At 48.3% G+C, this 18,392-nt stretch overlaps 1 protein-coding gene across 3 annotated transcripts in view; it reads right to left on the bottom strand.

Moving 5' to 3' along the window:
• Positions 1-5,015: 5,015 nt before the first annotated feature.
• CDK5RAP2 (CDK5 regulatory subunit associated protein 2) overlaps positions 5,016-18,392 on the bottom strand; it is a 201,248-nt gene continuing 187,871 nt past the window's right edge. For all 3 annotated transcript variants that reach the window (XM_011927417.1, XM_011927418.1, XM_011927419.1), the window contains 4 exons: positions 16,836-16,979; positions 10,638-10,764; positions 5,880-5,926; positions 5,016-5,432 (listed from right to left, as the gene is read on the bottom strand). In XM_011927417.1, coding sequence (XP_011782807.1) covers positions 5,376-5,432; positions 5,880-5,926; positions 10,638-10,764; positions 16,836-16,979 — 375 coding nt within the window. In that variant the 3' untranslated portion in view covers positions 5,016-5,375. The remainder of the gene's footprint in view (positions 5,433-5,879; positions 5,927-10,637; positions 10,765-16,835; positions 16,980-18,392) is intronic.

Below are 18,392 nucleotides of genomic sequence, written 5' to 3'. Positions count from 1 at the left end.
GCCTCTGGCTTCCACCACAAAGGAGCCCCGGGCCCGGTCACTCTCTGTCTGTGGCCCCCGACCCCACCATCGTTTTGGCTAAAGAGGAGGGTGAGGCCGGGGCGACCTGGTTCCCTTTCTTCCCTGTGTCTGGGCCAGTGTCACACACGAGCTGGGACCACATGCGGTTCTGTTTGGAACGAGAAAGTGGTATTAACACAAACAGAGGATCGTTTTAGACCTGAAAACATGTAATTAAGCTCTCCCGTGAATGCCTGTTAACAAGGACGTGCTTTTGCATTTGAGAGAGGCGCGTGGGGGAGGGCGCTTTGGCAACCACCATGCACTTAGTCCCATTGTGATCCAGTTGGAGGGGTGAGCCCTGCCCAGTGCTGCCCTCTCCAGTCAGGCAGGGCCGGCGGCTTCCCAGGGAATGGGGTCAACAGGAAAAGAGGGGACCTGGGCAACCCTGAGGACAAAGAGGTCTAAAACGATGAGTCAGAAGCAACTCCAACTGCCTGCCTCCCAGCAAGGATGAGGCCTCTCTGGGCCTCGCCAGGAGCAGGGCTGGGCTTTGGATCACTGGCAGGAACCGCCTGAGTGGGCTGCAAGTGGAAGCAGATGCTGCCAGTGTGGGCTGCACTCCAGCCTGGCCAGCCACCTGGGCACTGGCCATACTGAACTGCATTCGCACGCAGCGGCAGGGAGCTGGGCTCTGCAGCCTGTGGGCCTCCATCTGAAGCCTTGTGATCTTGGGCGGGTCACTCCGTGCCCCAGTCCTTCATATGAAAAAAGCAGTCCCTCCCACCCAGGGCTGTTATGATGACTGCCTATGACCATGTTCCAAAGACAGCCAGGCTCCGAGGACCCCAGGATCCCAGGACCCCAGGTCTAAGCAAATGTTCCCTATTCACTATATTACTTGTCTCTTCTCCCAACCAAGTTCCTCCAGAAGAAGGTGGGAGAAGCTCTGGCAATGTTTGCTGAGTGAATATATTTGCTGGCCCTGTCCCAGGCAGCGGGGCTGGTGTGGTGAGCAAACCACATGAGGTCTGTGTTTTCACAGAGCTTCAGGTCAATGACAGGGAGAGGAAGAACCCAAAGTCACACAGCGGCCAAGTGCCAGTGAAGGGGGATAATCACGCTCTGACCATGCAGAATAGCGGCTCCTGATCCGGAAGCCATCTCTGACTAGCAGGAGAAGCCAGGGTAAGAGCATGCGAGGCAGGGGCAGCATGTGCAAAGGTCCTGTTGACAGAGACGAAAGCCCTAAGAGACTGGAGCACAGGGAGCCAAGACGGCGGACAGGGGGACTCAGGGAACTGATGGCTTGCTGACCACACTAGGTGTGGTGAGAGGCATCCCATATTTTAAACAAGGGGGATAATATGATTTGCTTTGCCTTTTAAAGAATCACTCTAGCTGTGGTATGGTGGACATTTGGCAGGGGGTGGATGTGGGAGGCCAACTGAAAGGCTATTACAGTAAGCTGTCCAGACGAGAGCTGATGGTCACTTGGACCGAGATGGCAGTGGAGATGAATGAAGCGATGGCCTTGGGAGATACAAGTGGAGTGGCCCTGATCATGGATGGGATATGGAGGGTGAGGAAGAAGGAGGTGCAAGGATGTCTCTAGCATGTGCTGCTGGCCAGAGGCAGATCCTTCACTGAGGTGAACGGATGAACCCCAGCAATTTGGCCATGTCTGGGCCTCACAGTTAGCCATTGTGTATCTTTCCACATCTCATAATTTTTGCGAATAAGGAAACTGAGGCTTGGTTCCACTAGAAGGTCCCACCTGGGGAGCCTGGCTCTCTGGATCTGCTCACCCCCACCCCATCTGGCGCCCATCTGTGGCAAGAGGTAAACAGGTCTAGCCCCTGAGGCACAGTCCTGGGCTTCTCAGGAGATGGGATGAGTAATTTTGATAATTGCATTTTTGAGTTAGCCCTAAAATACGGCCAAGATTGAAGAGGCAATTTGGCAAGGCCAGATCCCCCAGGCAGGTTTCTCAGCTTCCACAATGCCGAGAACTTATTAACAAGATCACTCTTTCTCCCTTCCACCACCCATTTACAAGCAGTTCTCAGGGCTGCTGTGTTGAGGAATTCAATTGTGGGTCTCTGGCCCCTGCTCTGGTCATCCAGAGACGTTTTGTCGGAAAGGGTAGAGTGAGAAAACTTCGATTTGTAACAGGGAAATGCTGCAGTTTTTCGAAGAGATGGCATTTAGGGGGAACACCGATAATCCAAGGGACATCAGGTTTTAACAGACTCAGGTTCAAATTCTGGCTACATCTGGTCTTGTCATTTGTAAAATGGGTGAGGTGGTGCAGATTACTGAAACGCAAAGCGTGGCTACTGCCATCCAGGTAAGCGCCAGTCAGAGGGGCGACGATTTTACTCTTCAGGACCCTGATAGGGACGTGGGGAGGTGGGCCTCAGAAGTGAGATCAAAGCACCAGTTCCAAGGTAGGGCAAGCAGGGGGCCCTGGGCCTGTCTCCCAATCCTTCTTTCACTATATATTTAGTTCCTGCAGCTGTTTCTCTCAGGTGCAGCTCCTCCAGCACACGTGGTGATTAATTTCACTGACGGGAAATTGACACATTTTCTGATTACTGCTTCAAAGCCTCCTGAATTCAGCTGCTGGTAAAATTAACTCACCAGGGACAACGGAGCTTTTTCCAAGGTCCAAATTGTCTTATTTGCAGTTTGTTCTTGGCACTAATCCAGCCCAAACAAACCAGGCTGCTCCTCCACCTCCCAGAAGAGGGAGGGCCTTCACTAGCCCAAGGTTAAAAGTAATTTACCTGACTCTAAACTGGGGGATAAAAATGCACTTACTTTTAGATTATTGTGTTCCTGAAAAGCTGTGGGTGACCTGAAGCAAATGGCCAGCTGGACTCCTGGAGCCCCTCCTCTGCAGGTCCTGCTCCCAGGCATGCCTGGCTTCACCAACCAGACGGGCCTCGGACGTACCAGCATCCAATGTGGATCTCTCCTCCAATCCCTCCACCTCAAGCCCTTGCCAATGACCAAGTTCAGCTCCCATGGGCTGTGCACTGACCATGTGCCAGGCAAGGCAGGACTCTTCCCCTGTGGGGACATCTGAGCCCAGATCTGACTTCCAGGCCTTGCCTGAGCTGTACCTACTACACTGTACAACCTACTCCTATCTTCCCCACTGCCCCCGCAACCACACATGCTTACATTTGTGCACATCTGCCTGCAGGGTAAACGCCCTGATAGCAATAGCTTAAGCATACCCTTAGAACGACTCTGTATGGCAGACGCATCTTAATGTTCCGAGCTAGAGAATCGAGGAGCGGCCAACCCGGAGATTTGTTCCTTGTTTGTGAGGAATATCTGAGCCCCCCCAGCCCATCTCATGGGACACGGGCTGTACAGGGGACTGAGGCCCTGAGTTTTGGGTTAAAAGGTTCCCAGGCAGAGGTCCCTGGGGGAAGGTTAAGTGGAAAATGCTATATAAACTGCATGCTGTTTGTAAGTGGTGGCGGTTTTCCTGCCCCACCTGGGGCCGTGGGTTGTGTTGTTCAGCCGCTGCCACTGGACTATCCATTTCTGTAGGAAAAGCAGTTCCCCTGTCCAGTCTGCCGCCTCTGGACTGTTCCCTGTATGTAAGCCTCTAATAAAGCCCACATCCCGTTTGCTGGCTCTGTGGGGCTCTTCTCAGGCCTCTTGAGCCTGAGCCTTCCCTACTGAGGTGAATAGGGGTTTGGCACAACACAGCCATAGAACGTAGAACAGAACCTTTAAAACTTGCTTAAGACCAGTCACTGAGACACTGAAGAGGAGTCATCCATTTGTGGAAAGGGTCTTGTTCAGCTGCTTCCAAAATTTGAGGCTCCCAACTCCGTAACAGTACTGGGCAAGAGTAACTCTCACTTACAGAAGCGCGAGACTCGGGACTGGAACCAGGCCTCCGGCTCCACGGCGCCACGCCGACCCGGTGCCTCAGCCCACCCAGCTTCCATTTAGGAAGTCAACTGTTGCGACTGCTTGCAAAAGGCACTCCAGTGACATTATGGCTCAATCTGAGTTTTCACACACTGGTACGTATTCAACCAAGGTATATCTGTGCAAATATTTCTCAGAAAAGCACAGATGGCAGGAACCCAAGCAGAAAGGGTCCTCACTATCCACTTGCCCCACCCCTCTCTTAATGGATGGGGAGACAGGCAAAGTGGCATAAGGCCACTCCCCGGACTCCCAGCCTAGGCTGCAGCACCCTATGCTTCCAGTCAGTGCAATCCAGTCTCCTCCCCTCACCGTCGTGTCTGGGGAGCTGGGTGCCAGGCCAGGTGCTGGCAATTCCGTGGTCAACACAAGCCTCCGCTGTCCAGGGACTCAGAGGATTCACACAGTGGTGTGGGGGCTGCGGGAGCAGAGGTGGGGTATTTCACCTAGTATCAGGTCAGGAGAGGCTTCCCCAAGGGCAGAAAAAATACTTCTGAAGGACCATTCAAAGCTAACTAGAAAAAGAAAGGGTGGGAGGAGCATGTCCAAGAGGGCGCAGCCTGGGTTAGGCTGGGGAGAACACTGTTCGGTTTGCCCGGAACACAGAGTGGAGTGGGAGGAGGCGAGATGGGCAAGGAGCCGGAGGTGCCAGCAAGGCTTGTAAACCTTGTTAGGGGCTCGGGCTTGGATCAGAGGGTAGTGGGAAGCCGCTAAAGTGTTTTGGCTGGGGGCATCTTGGTCAGAGGCAGCGATGTGGATGGCTGATGACACACCCCTGTCATCACGGGGACAATGGAAATGCCACATCCCAGCTCTGGGCCTCACTTTGCTCTTTGCTAAATCGGGAATGGCACCACTGCAAGGGCTGCTGTCCAGCAGACTGTGAGATGCTGAGCACACGCCAGTGCCCACAGCCACGCTGCATGGAGGTGCTCCTCTCTGGACACCTGAGCGAGCTCAGCAGTGAGCCATGCGACTCGTGGAACCCTGGCCTGTCCCACTTGGGATTTTGGGACCTGGGCTTTGAGGCTCCACACAAAACAACAGAATCGTCAAGGTGAAATGAAATGAATCATTTAATGAGAATCTTCAAACTGCGGCACTGGCCGAGTACTAAGCAAATCCAGGGGAAGACGTGAAGCCCACCAAGGCGCACAGCCTCAGTTCCGGTGCCTGCCCCAGATCTGAAATGCGACATCCAAGAGCTCCAGGCCTTTTTACCACCCGTTTGTGGAGCACCTGCACCTTTCTGACAACAACTCTCAAGCCAACTTTCAGAGAGAAAACATGAAGGGAAAAAAAAGATTTCCTTTGGCCAGACAGCTCTTTCTTCCTCAATAAATAGGAACCACACTTGGAACAAAGAGACAGTGTGAGCTCAGTGGGGAAGCACAAGCTTTATTGGCTGCAAGTTCTTCTCAGGAGCCTGGTCTGCTGGGACTGCATGTTCCTGGATGGGCTCCCCCGGGCCTAAGCTAGGAAAAGGAAGAAAAAAAGGAGAATTTTAAGTCCAATGGAGGTTTCTGAAGTAAGACCCCTGACAGAGGTAAACGCGAGACTGTTATTCTCAAAGTGCTTTCAAAGACATAGTTTAGTCAGTAAATATTTACCAAATAAAATGACGATGAGATCATACTGCATTCATTCAAGAAATATTCATCAAATGCCTACTATGTGCCAAGCATTGTTTGCTGAATTTCTTACTGCTAAAAATAGCATACAAATTTAAAACTTAGAACCCCCACTGGCGACAGGGCATGATAAAACACAACTTTCCATGCACTGCTGGCAGAAACACACAACTCTCTGAGGAGGACATGTGCCCTGGCTCCCCCTGCACCTTCATTTTTCAAGAGGTCCTTTCTGGCCCTGCACCCCTCCCAACCTTCCACTGGCCTACAGTGAAGACTCGAAGGGCATACCTCCAGGTTTCCTCTGGCCTTCCGAAGGATTTTGTGGGTTACGACCACTGAGGAGAGAGCAAAGAATGCAATGATTAGGGGCATGGATGTCCAGGAGAGCCGTGTGAAAGCCAAGTGCAGGGAGGATGAGCCCCACCCCAAACGGCTCAGACACGTGGACAACATGAGGTCTGAAGCATCCAGACCAGAGGGAGGTACCAAGGGCCCACCTGACCCATCACACACCCCAGGGCCAAATAACGCATCAACAACACCTCTTTGAGGCCCCGCTAAGCCACCACCTGACAGCGATGCAGAGACTAGAGCACACTATGCCGGTTCACAGAAGACACCACAGCTCTGCACGGTCACCCGGCTGTCCAGGTATCCCTCAGGCTCACCTCTGTGGGCCAGGGAGGGCAATGGCGCTGGGAGGGTAGAGGCCTGGGCCTGCCCAGAACTCTTTAGTTTCCTAGGCCCTGTGGGAAGCAGCTGTGGGAAGGGACTGTGCCCCGATCAGGCAGACCCACATAGGAGGGTCCAAGTTCTACAAATCCAGGTTTTTACCCAGCAGCTCTTACAGCCAGCTCCAAATGGCATGGAAGAAAACGCCGTGGGCATGCTGCTTCTCCTCTGCCTGCCCTTCAACTGGTGGAATAGCCCAGCCTGGTTCCCCGGGCAAGTCACATTCTGCCTGGACAGGAGGTGGTTGGGTGGGATAGTTTCAGAGGTCCCTGCCGACGCTGACGCCCGGAGCACCGTACTAGACAGATGCCCCGTGTATCCGAATTCCCAGGAGGGGCGGGCGAGCCCTGGCTTTCAGGAGCAACTGGAAAGGTGGCTCTTCCTTCAGGCTTTTTCTTGTCCAACACAAACTCCAGCAGCGGCAAGAATGCCCCTCTTGATCAGAGTTGAGCCTGACAGGGAATCTGTTCTCAACAGGGCTTGGTGAGGGTAAGGAGATCAGCTTACTCCCCATGCTGGAAACACCAAAGGCTTCTGGAGCCGCACCTTTAGCCAACAGTGCCAGAGGCTGTAACAGACTCAACGCCCAACACACACAGCCCGGCTCCCCAGTGGCTTCTTCAGAATAGGTGTTGTGTGGTGGCCTTGAGAAAATATTGATTTCTTGCCTCACGAAAATTTCCATCTGGAGGTAATGGAGTTTATTTGCAATCTGTGACACTGGGGACGGGACAGACAGTGTGGACTTTGTTTTTAGCCAAGCAAAACGACTTTCAGAGGTGGCCACTGCCCCTCTACCCCCAACCCGACCTCCTGCTGCAGAGCGAAGTTCTTGACATGGGGCGCTGGATATGTTTGGGGGGGTCAGTCCTAAATCCTCCGACACTGTGTGCAAATGAGGGTATGTATCTGGATGTCTGCATTTTTCCACAGAGAGACCACAGCTTTCTCCAGATTCACCAAGGGGCCTGAGACCCAGAAAAGATTAAGTATCACAGCTGTGGAGGTTAAAGATGAGTGTGAAAGATCACTCCATGTCCCTAGAGAACAAAGCTCACGGCAGAAGAACTAAGGATCACCTGGCTCAAGCTTTGAGGGGACCCCTGCACCTCAACAGCACTGCCGCATTCCAAAGCACAGAAATCCCTGCTGCAAGGAGAAGACCGAGGAACACAGCGACAAAGGACTTGTCCCAAATCCAGACTGGCCCCAGCACAGAGATGGGACTCACACGTGGGTCTGCCCAACTCGGTCCACGGTTCTTCCCACCTCAACAGAGTGCTGGGAAGAAGGTACCGACCTGAGCTGAACAGTGTTGACCTGGTGACAGGTGGTTTCCAACTGTGGCCTCACTGAATACTCCCCCACCCTATGGGGCAGAACTACTGTCCTCGCTTTGCAAATAAGGACCTGAGGCTCGGAACTGAGGCACCTGGTTCCAGGTCACATGGCCAGTGAGTGGCCCCAGGGCATCAGGACTCTTAGGGTCCCACTGGGATGCCCTTTCCCTACTTTCCCCTGTAGACTCTGAGAAGGTATGGTGTCAGTTTGACCAGGTAGCAGTCAGCCCTGGCCTTTGCCCTTCCCCATCACCATGAGGGGATGGAGGAAGAGGAGGTGCTATGCCAACTTTCACCTAGTCCACTTCACAGAGCAGGTCTGTGAAGTCCACAGGGCTTGGAGAATTTCCCAGGACCTGGCTCCTTGGGATGAGCTGCAGAGCCTGGCACAGGAGGAGTTGCAGGCCCGGGTCAGCCACCAGCTATGCTGCCTGGGGCAAGCCCCTCACCCTGCTCTGGCGGAGCCTGCTCTGTGCCAGGCCTAGGAGATATGGAGACGGGCAACACCAGCTCAGGAGGGGAAGTGCTATGAGACATTTGCGGCTCTTCTTACTATGAATGATTTGCCACCTCCATGCATAGGAATTGGTCTGGCCTAATGGAAAGAAAGAGGAGGGACTGGGTGAGCATCTCCTCTGCCCCCGAGACTGTACAGTTTAGGTAGCGTTATCATCCTTATTTTACAGATGAGAAAACTGGGGTGCTTTTTATAAAGTTGCTATTGAACCCGGCCCCACTAGTTAGTCTGAGTCCTTTGGAATTCATGTCTCCAGTTAGAGATGAGGAATCTAAAGCTTAGGGTTTTAGTCTAATGCAGGTCACATAAGAGTGGGGATCTGAACTGTGCTCAATCAATAATTCCATCATCTCTGACCTAGGACACAGGGGACCTGGGTTCTAGTTCTGTCCTTTTGACCGACCACAGTCCACAACCCATCCAAACCTACTTCTGCAATTTCCTCACCTGTCAATAGGGTTAGCTACCTGCCCTGTGACTGTTCAGGGTCACAGGCTGCTGAGAAGGAGAGATGCCAAAGCAGAGAGTTCTGCCTTTTCCTAGACCTGTGCAGAGCATCGCTTCCTACCCCACTGCTGCTCCAAGAGTCTAACCCAAATATTCCACAGATGCCTTAACATGACCACAGGTGGCACTGTCTCTCTCCAGGTTCCCCTCTGTGCTCCTTTTCTCTACGAGTGACACAATACCTTCAACCAGAACCCCACAGACATCCACCACTCTGCCAGGTTGGCCTCCTTACAATCTTTCAAAACCATCCCCTCCCCCACAGTCAGGACCCACTGCCCACCTGGGGGTCTATTGCAGCCACCAAAGAGGTCTTCCCACCCTCCTGGCCCCTCCAAGCTCAGCCATGGGATCTTGTAACACACACATGGACCCCACCGGTCCCTGCTGCTCATCCTGGAGTCCTGTCCACAAGGCGCCTTGCAACATGTTTCCTGCTTCTCCCTCTCACTCATCTCTCACAGGAAAATCCTTTGCATGTCCTAAGCACGTCCCTGAGTACTCAGTTCTCTCTCACCCCTGGGAGCACAGCAGCAAGGCCACAGGGCCATCTGCCAGAATCCTATTCCTGCCCCTTCACTGTCTGACAAACTCCTAGTCATTCCTGAAGACCCAGTCAGTCTTGAACCACCTCTCAGGCCTCCCAGGATGCACTCAGTACACTGTCCTGCAGCTAAGCTGTGTGTCTCCCTCATTAAGCCCGGAACCCTCACTGGCAAAGACTGTCTCATTCATCTCTGTCCCCAGGGCCTGGCGTAAGGGGCAAAGAACAGGAACTCAGTGCCTGCTCAGTGGCTGAGCTCCTCTCTTTTGCAGTTCAAACACTGCCAGTCTCACAGAGTCTATTTTCAGAAGGTTCCCAGGGGTGGCTAAGGAGAACTCCTACTTGGCAATAATCTCTGTGCTGTGCTTCTCAGAAATGCCCCAGAAACGTTGGACTTGGATAGAAGAGCCGCACAAGGCAGGCTGGCACATCCAGAGAGAAAGTGCTGCAGTCAGCAGTTCTCCTAAGACAGGGAAATTGACACACAGACAGCACAGGCTTGGCCAGGGCCATGTTGCCAACAGGCACTAATGAAAACTCAGCTACCGCCTGCTCCTCTAAATGCAGCGGGAGGGAGTGCTGAGGGTTTAAACCGGGAAACAGAGCTGCTCCCACACAATCTCCAAAGTGGCTAGATCAGAACTGGGACTGACCTTAAAAAAGTTACTTCACTTCGCCAATCCTGAGTCTTGGCATCTGCCTTGAGAAGAATTTCTCAAATCCATGCTCTCCTCTGGATCCCCAGCATCGTAGCCACCTTTCCTGTCTGACTAGTGAGTCGGCCTCTGCCTCACTGGTGGAGCAGCCACCAGCGAGCCATTCTTGCACACAGATTTGACAGGCCAATCCTCTGCCCTGAGCCTGCCACCTTCAGTCTTTCATGAAGTACTCCCTGACCCCCAATCCCTCCTGCCTCAATTCACTGTTTGCAGCCTTTACCCCACAGGGACTGGTTTTGGTTTCTCACATACAAAACCTTATTTCCTGCCTTTGTGCCTCTGTCCATGCTCTTCCCTGTGGGACTGCCACTCCCTGCTCCATGTGACAACACCTACTCTCATTTCACACTCAGCGCAGGGGTTACTTTGTCTAAGATACCCACCTCCCCAGGACAGAGTGACGCCCACCCAACTCCCACCCCAGTGCTCTGCATGTTTCCATCACTGACATGCCACACGACTATCTCCCAGTGAGATGACAGTCCCTGACACCAAGGGGCTGCTCTACAAAGGTGTGTTAAGTGAATACATTTGTCTATGTGAGTCAGAAAGGATGGAGTATGAAAAGAAGCCCACAGATAGGAGGCATGATTACAATCTGGGCCAAAGTGGGTAACCCAGTGCAGAACTGGAGCCCTTGGAGGCAGGAAGTGGTCAGGCATAGCGGCCACCCACACACTCACTCACATTGATCAAAGATGACTTTTTCCTGGCGCTTGCTCAGCTGCAAAAGCTTCATGGTGTTTTGTAACTTCTTTTCTTGTTCAAACAATTTTTTATGTAGTTTGGTGACCTCTGCCTTCATTTCTCCAATCTAAAGAGAAGAGAAATTAGAAAAATGAACAAAGAACATAAAACGTCATGTTACATAGGAAAAATTACAAAGCCATATAAAAGGATGCTCAACCTCACTAGCAAAAATATTTGAATGGAAACTAGAAGCCTTTTCCTGACAACCGGGAAAAGGCAACATTGGACAAAACCCATTGAGGGGAAAGGGAAAGCACCTCGTGGCCTCTGGTGGAAGTGCGGGATGGCATGGCCCAGCGAGAACGCCCTGGCAAGATCTCCCAAACTGAGATGCGCTTAACTCTCTGCCCCAGCAATTCTACACGTTGGCATTTCCCCCAAGGAATAACATAAGCACAAGAAGATGCCTATGTACAAGGATGTTCGTCTCAGCATTGTTCATGGTAGGAAAAAATAACTTGATTTCAGTATAGATCTGGATAAATTATGGTACTTACATATAATACAATAGTTTTACAACTATTAAAAACGATGTTGTAGAGCTCTATATATTGATATCAAAAAATGATCACAGTTAGTGACAAAAGAGCCCAGAACAAAACGCCCTGTATACAAGGCATTCCTGTTCCACAAAACTGAACATAAACGCCCACATCCATAGATGTGTATATTGAGATGTCATCAAAATGTTAACAGCAATTCTCTCCATGAGATATGATTTCAAATTGAGTGTTTTTTTTTTTACAAAAACTATAATAATGCTGATTTAAAATTTTTTTTAATGTTTAAATCTTCAAAATATCATATAAAAGTATTATGAGGAAAGTAAGCTCCATTAGAAGAAACTCTTCTGGTTTTTCAGAGTAAACTCTGGATGGGTGGCAAAACCAGAGTCCCCAGTGCTCCGAGGTGAAATACACGCACAGTGGAGCCCTCTCAGCCGGTCTCCACCAAACCAGCTCACAGGAGGAAGGACACTCCCTTTCTGTCAGGAAAGCACCCTGGCACAGGCCGCTCTCTGCTACGTCGAAACACTTCTGCTTCCAACAGGAGAGATAGTGAGTTGTCAGCTCATGAAGAGTCACTTTAGTTTGTTCTCAAACTTGTTTATGGTAGCTGTATTTGTCATCAAATTGCATAATTTAATTAAATATTAAGTAAGCCCATGAAATATGTGTATTAAAAGAGCGAACCAGTTGTATGAAAACTAACATATGCTTCAGGAAAGACTTGATAAAAGCAAGTCACTAAAAAACACATTTCTGGCAAATTAGGTGTGGGTGAGACAACTATAAAAGATGTGGGAGGAACACAGTCTAGAAGAATTCTATATTCAAATTGCTTTGCAAGTGTCTAAGTTTTCTCTTCATCTTAAAGAAACAGAAATTGGAAGTGACAGACATACATTATGGATGCAGTTTATGAAAGAAAGAACATGTGAAACTCCAATCAGCAGACCCATACTCAAAAGAAAAGGCCCTGGCCCTACATCAAAAGAATGGCAAATGAATGTACATTTATCTGTTTTAAGTTAAACTAAAATGTTTAAGGTACGTATCATTTTTTGATTCCCTGACTTAACCTACTTTTAAGATTAACCAGTCATGTCAGGTACAAGGACTTCGACAGTTCTTCCCAAACAGATCCTAATTTTAAACATTAGGTTTGCTTTGATTCTTTTCCTTGTGGCTAAGAGCCCACAAAGATTTTCTGGTCATGGCTCCAGAGGCCACACATTCCAGGACAAAGTCTCTCTACAGCCAACACCTTAGTCCCACATCTGTAAAACTGGAATAATCATCCCTGATCCAGCTATCACATTGCAGTAGAGTGAGACTCAAATGAGATAATGGAAGACAGCGGGAATGATCATTTCAAACTCGGCCTGGTTGACCCATTCCTCGTTCTAAAGTCAGCTCAGGTTTCGCCTCTTCCAGGAGGTTGACCTGGCCCTTCTTTTAGGCTGGCTACTGCTCCTCTGGGTGCGCCGCGGCTCAGTGTCTCCCCATCACCGCCCATGGCACACTGGAGTGACTGGTCCTTTACTTGTTTGCTTCCTGTACTGACTACACGCTCATCTCCTCCCTCTAACCACCAGTGTCTGGTGCAGAGTAGGTGCTGTGACACCATTTACCTACTCACGGTGGGTTAATTTTCACTGGTGCTCTCCTAACACCCTGTATATATTCTATCCAGTACTTAAAACAGGGAATTTTAATTGTTTACATGTCTGTTGTTCCCTGGATTCAAATCTTCATTTTTATAGGATGAATATTCCATGGTAGCAACAGCAGGGGCTCAAAGTACAACTCCACCACTCCCAACTATAGGATGCTGAAGCAAGTCACTTAACCTCTTGGGAGTTTCCATTCCTACCTCTGGAAAAGGGGAAGAATCATAGCTAACTCCCTCAAGGTTTCTGCAAGGAATCAAATGAGACTCTGGGTGTGAGCAGCATGCCTGGTGCTGCAGGAGGTCACACCCTTCCCGAGGGCCACAGAGCTGCAGCGCTGAAGCCACTCCCTCCCAGGAGACCTCAGGCTTCCTCATCAGTGTTCCGCCTGACTCCGGGGACAGAAATTTTTGCTTGTTTTCTTTTTATGGTGAAAAAATCTCAAACATTTACAAAAGCAGAAAGAAGTGAATAATGAATGCTCAAGTGCCCATCCAGCTTCAGCAATGATCAATTCATGGCCATACTTATCTCTACTATATTCCTGCCCATCCTCTCCCCAAGATGATTCTGGAACCAACCCTAGAAGCCAATCATATCATCTATAAAGTATTTTACTATATCTCTCTAGAAGATTTGTTTTTGTTTGTTTGTTTTAAACAGAGAGCATCTTACTATGTTGCTCAGGCTGCTCTAGAACTTCTGGCCTCAGGTGATCCTCCCACCTTGGCCTCTGAAAGTGCTGGGATTCCAGGCATGAGCCACCGCCCCGGCCACAAAAAGACTCTTTAAAAAAAAACCAACACGGTATCATTATGACACCTTTAAAAAAAGGCAGTAATTCCTTAGTATCACCACATCCAGTCAGTGAATACATTTCCCTGATTGCTTCATAATTTTCTTTTTCTAAACAATTGGTTCAATTCAGGATGCAAACAAGATCCATGTTTTGCATTTGATTATCTCTTGAGTTTCTTTAAATCCAGTGGTTCTCAAACCTATCTAGAGGGCTATAAAATCAGACTGCTGGGGTGCACTCTCAGAGTTACTGATTCAGTAGGTTTGGTGTGAGTCCTGAGAAGGTGAATTTTTGACAAGTTTCCAGGTGATGCAGATGCTGCAGGTCCAGGGCCCACACTTATGGGGACCACTGTAAATCCATGGGGTTCTCTCCCTCTTTCCCCATGCTAGATCCTTTCTTACTAGGATGAAATATGTTCTAGGCTCATACTATACATCTCCTGCCCCAGACCTAGCAGCAAGCCACTTCTCCAAGGAACCCTAGTTCCCTTTAGTGGGCAAAGGTATCTAGAAACCATAATTTGGGCATCAAGGGCACTCACTGGTGCTAGAACAGACATTGTTTCTAGAGCCTTGTATGCTGAGAAAGTTCATAAAATTCTTTTAATGGATGATAATACATCACAAGTTCATAATGATATGTGCTATTCAAATTTAGGATTACAGGGTTTTTCTTTGATTTCATATCTTTTTCCTTACAGTAAAAAATCAGTTCCCAATAAAATTAACAGTTATTTGTTTTATCTTATAATAGAAATATAATAATTCAGAATATCAATATCAATATTATTACTAACAATATAACCATTAACAAGAGTTTAAATTTTCTTCTTGCCCTTAGAATATTTCTACTAGAAATGTGTGGTCAAAGTACTATGCGTTAGTCATTGAAATGCTTCCTTTTTGTGGTGTTATGCCTACGTTGCCGTGTACAGTAAGGTTTGTTTCATCTTGCCAAGAATTTTTAGAAATTTTCTCATTTTGATTTTTTTATAATTATGTAATGCATTTATATAGTTGCAAAGTCAAATCTACAAAATGGTCTATTCAGAGAAATTTATCTTCTATCTGTTACTCTAATCTCTCCCCTCCCACTACTATATGTAGCCTGGTTTGTTATTGTTTATCCTCCATTTAAAAAAATTATTATAAACAAGTATGTGTGTACATTTGTATCCCTCCACACAACTGGTGCACATGATACACACTTTCCAGAGCAGTCCAGACTGCATGGGATGGTATACTAAATGTAAAAGGCAATTAATAACACTCAAGAGAAAACCAGGTAGTTCAAAAGCCCCCGGGTTGCTGGTGAAAACTTGGAAATGGAAATCAGCATTACACACATTTCACACCAAGCAAAGGCATGCTATGAAACACAGCAGTGACAGAAAAGTGGCTAGAGGCAATTTAACACCACATAGGGGGCCTGTACCCCAGCAACCACACTGGAGCATCTCAAAGGTCCTTTTTCTGGCACCACAATTCCATAACATCAAAGTGAGCATAATCAATTACTCAAGAAACCTTTGGAAGGAAAGGGGTACTCAGGAGCACCAACCCTTCTTGGAACGATTTGCAAGTAGGAAAGAATCAACGTGGCTATAATTTGTTTGTGTGTGTGTATATATAATATATTTTTTATATATGTGTATGAGCTGTATTCTGTCTATATAACAGTTACTACAATGTGCTAAGGACAAAAACATTGCATTAAGTGTCAACTGTTTAGTTCAGACATGTTTATGTTAAAATCATCAGGCAGGTACTACTTTGGGTGTATAAAAAAAAATCACTGGTTCATTCAAAAACTATAAATAAAATAGACACTGTCCTCTGAAGGAAAACAGAGGAAGACAGACATTAAACAAGTATACAATTACAACTGGTTGAAAGGCTATGATGAAACAGAAGAGGACTCTATGATGAAGGACTCAGGGAGCCCTCTCTGACTCTGGGGTAATATTTAAGCTAAGATTTGAAAGGTGAGAAGGAGCCAGCCAGAAGCAGGACATGGGACACTCCAGGCAGTCAGGCCATCTGTGTCACCTAAGCCTAAGATGGAACAGGACTTGGTGGATTAGAAGAAGGGAAAGACCAATGTGGGACTGGACCCCAGTGAGTCTCAGCCTTCCTCCCTCATACTCTGTCTCCCACCTGATACTGCCACCAGCTAAACATGGGCAAAAAAAAAGATTTTTCTGTGGAATGAACAGTTATTAACTTTCCTGAGCTTAGTGCATCCAAACTTAGTCCCCAGGATCCCAAAAGGAAAATCTTAGGACAGGCTCATTAGAACCTTCAGAGCAGAGAGAGCTGCCCCCCAGCTACTTCCTGGTCATGTTTGAGAGACCTGAGAGCTGTCAAAATGGGTTTAACTAAATGAGATAAGGACAAAAAAAAAATGTAAATTTCCCTTTTGCCTTCCTGCTGGCCTTTGGCAAGAACGGATAGGTCAGATAAACAAAGGGGGAAATATCTATCACGCCACCAAGCAGAGAGTTCTAACTCTTCCTTAACCTGCATGTCCCTTCTTCCAGGAAGGTTTCTCTGAGTAGCCAGAGTGGGCCTTCACCTTGTCATGACACCACATGTATCCCACACACAGAAATCAGAGGATGGCTTCTACTCTGCCTGACTCCTGGTTTAGAGCCTGTCATTCCTAAGTAGTTAAAACAGATTTTGAACAAGGTCCACTCAAATATGATGATGAAAGCTGTCGACAGGAATCAGAAGAGCCAGAGAAAGGCACCTAAACTAAAAGGGATGATGAGTAGAAAAGAATGGGCTAGTCCATGAGGACAAACTGGGACTTAAAGCCTATAAAATAAAAGAATAAACACTGGGTTCCAATATTTATGCTTTCAAACAAGCTTTAACCTTGACTAAGTGCCTCAGCTCCCTGAGTCCTGGTTTCCTCACGTGTAGAATGCAGACAGGATTCTACTCAACAAAGATATGCTCAGACGGGTCAGGGCTACAGGAGTGTGGGACGGATCAAGTAAGAACACGGTGAAGCTATAGTAAACAGGGCCATCTCCTCCCTGATACATACCCAAATGGTGGGCACATCTGCTGTGGGCCCCTGCTTGGTATGGAGGAAACTGAGACATAGGCCCCAGTGGCATCACTGAGCCTCTGAATCATGCGTCACCACCTACCTGCTCACAGTGAAGGGGGCACTGGCCATCTTCGGGGACTGAGACTCTCCAGAGAAGCTTCAGCCGCCTGGAGGCCTCTTCCAGGGTCAGCTTGGCCGTGCTCACACTGCTCACAAACTTGCTCAGTGGTGCTGGGGGTGGACCCTACACAGGGTGGATATGAAGGCTGTTATGTGCAGTCTTGAAAAAGATTTTGGACAAGCAAGCCTTAACGTGCAACATAAATCTCCAGACTGTAGGGCTTCTGTTTCACATGCTGAGCGAAAGCCTGGTACACATAACACCAATTTATTGTTCTTAAAGACTGGTGAATTGTAGATTATGAGAGAATTTCAGGGGTGATTTTAGCCCAATCAATAACCATGATTAATAACCACCATGGTTAATTACATTAACTACATTTACTACAGTTACTACTCCAAGTACAGGGTCTGTGGGAGGGCCATTCTCACTGTTTGGCGGCCCACAGAGACCCGCCCAGAGAAAATGACACCAACAGCAAGTAATACATGGTTTTGTCTTTACTGGTCCCTGTTAAATGGCCCTGCTGTAGTGAATATGATATCAGGGCCTTATACCACTGTCAGAGCAAACTCAAATTGGAAGGTATCAAGGGCTTAAGAAAATTATGTATGTGGCTCAGAAAAGGGGAAATACTAAAAAAGAAGAAGAAATGAAAAAAGCACTTGTTTTTATAAGTAATAAAATAAATACAAAAATAGAATGAGGTCAGTCACAGTGGTTCATGCCTATAATCCTAACACTTTGGGAGGCCAACGTGGAAGGACTGCTTAAGCCCAGAAATTCGAGACCACCCTAGGCGACACAGTGAGACCCCTATCTCTACAAAAAAATAAAAAATTAGCTAGGTGTGGCAGTGTACACCTGTAGTCCTGGCTACTCAGGAAGCTGGGATGGGAGGATTGCTTAAGCTTAGGTGGTCAAGGCTGCAGTGTGCCACAATCATGCCACATACCCCAGCCTGGACAACACAGCGAGACCCTGTCTCAAAAAAAAAAAGAGAAAAAAGACACACCCTTTTTAGATAATAAAGTACAAAAAAGTCATTATAAATAAAAATACCTGGGCTGGGCACGGTGGCTCACACCTTTATCCCAGCACTTTGGGAGGCCGAGGCAGTTGGATCACCTGAAGTCAGGAGTTCAAGACCAGCCTGGCCAGCATGGTGAAACCCAGTCTGTACTAAAAATACAACAATTAGCCGGGCATGGTGGCAGGTGCCTGTAATCCCAGCTACTAAAGAGGCTGAGGGAGGAGAATCACTTGAACCCAAGAGGAGGAGGCTGCAGTGAGCCAAGATCATACCACTGAACTCTAGCCTGAGCAACAGAATGAGACTCCATCTAAAAAAAAAAAAAAAAGAAATACATATATATGCTGACATACTCAGGCATGATAGCTGACACCCGTAATCCCAACACTTTAGCAGGCCAAGGTGGGAGGATCGTTTGAGCCCAGGAGATCAAGGCCAGCCTGGGCAACATAGTGAGGCTCTGTCTCTAAAAAATAAAAATAAAGGCCGGGCGCAGTGGCTCA

The sequence above is a fragment of the Colobus angolensis genome, unplaced genomic scaffold, assembly GCF_000951035.1.
Source record: "Colobus angolensis palliatus isolate OR3802 unplaced genomic scaffold, Cang.pa_1.0 Scaffold71, whole genome shotgun sequence".
Taxonomy (NCBI): Eukaryota; Metazoa; Chordata; class Mammalia; order Primates; family Cercopithecidae; genus Colobus; species Colobus angolensis.
The sequence above is the reverse complement of the archived record's forward strand: the minus strand, read 5'-3'. Positions and strand labels throughout refer to the sequence as shown.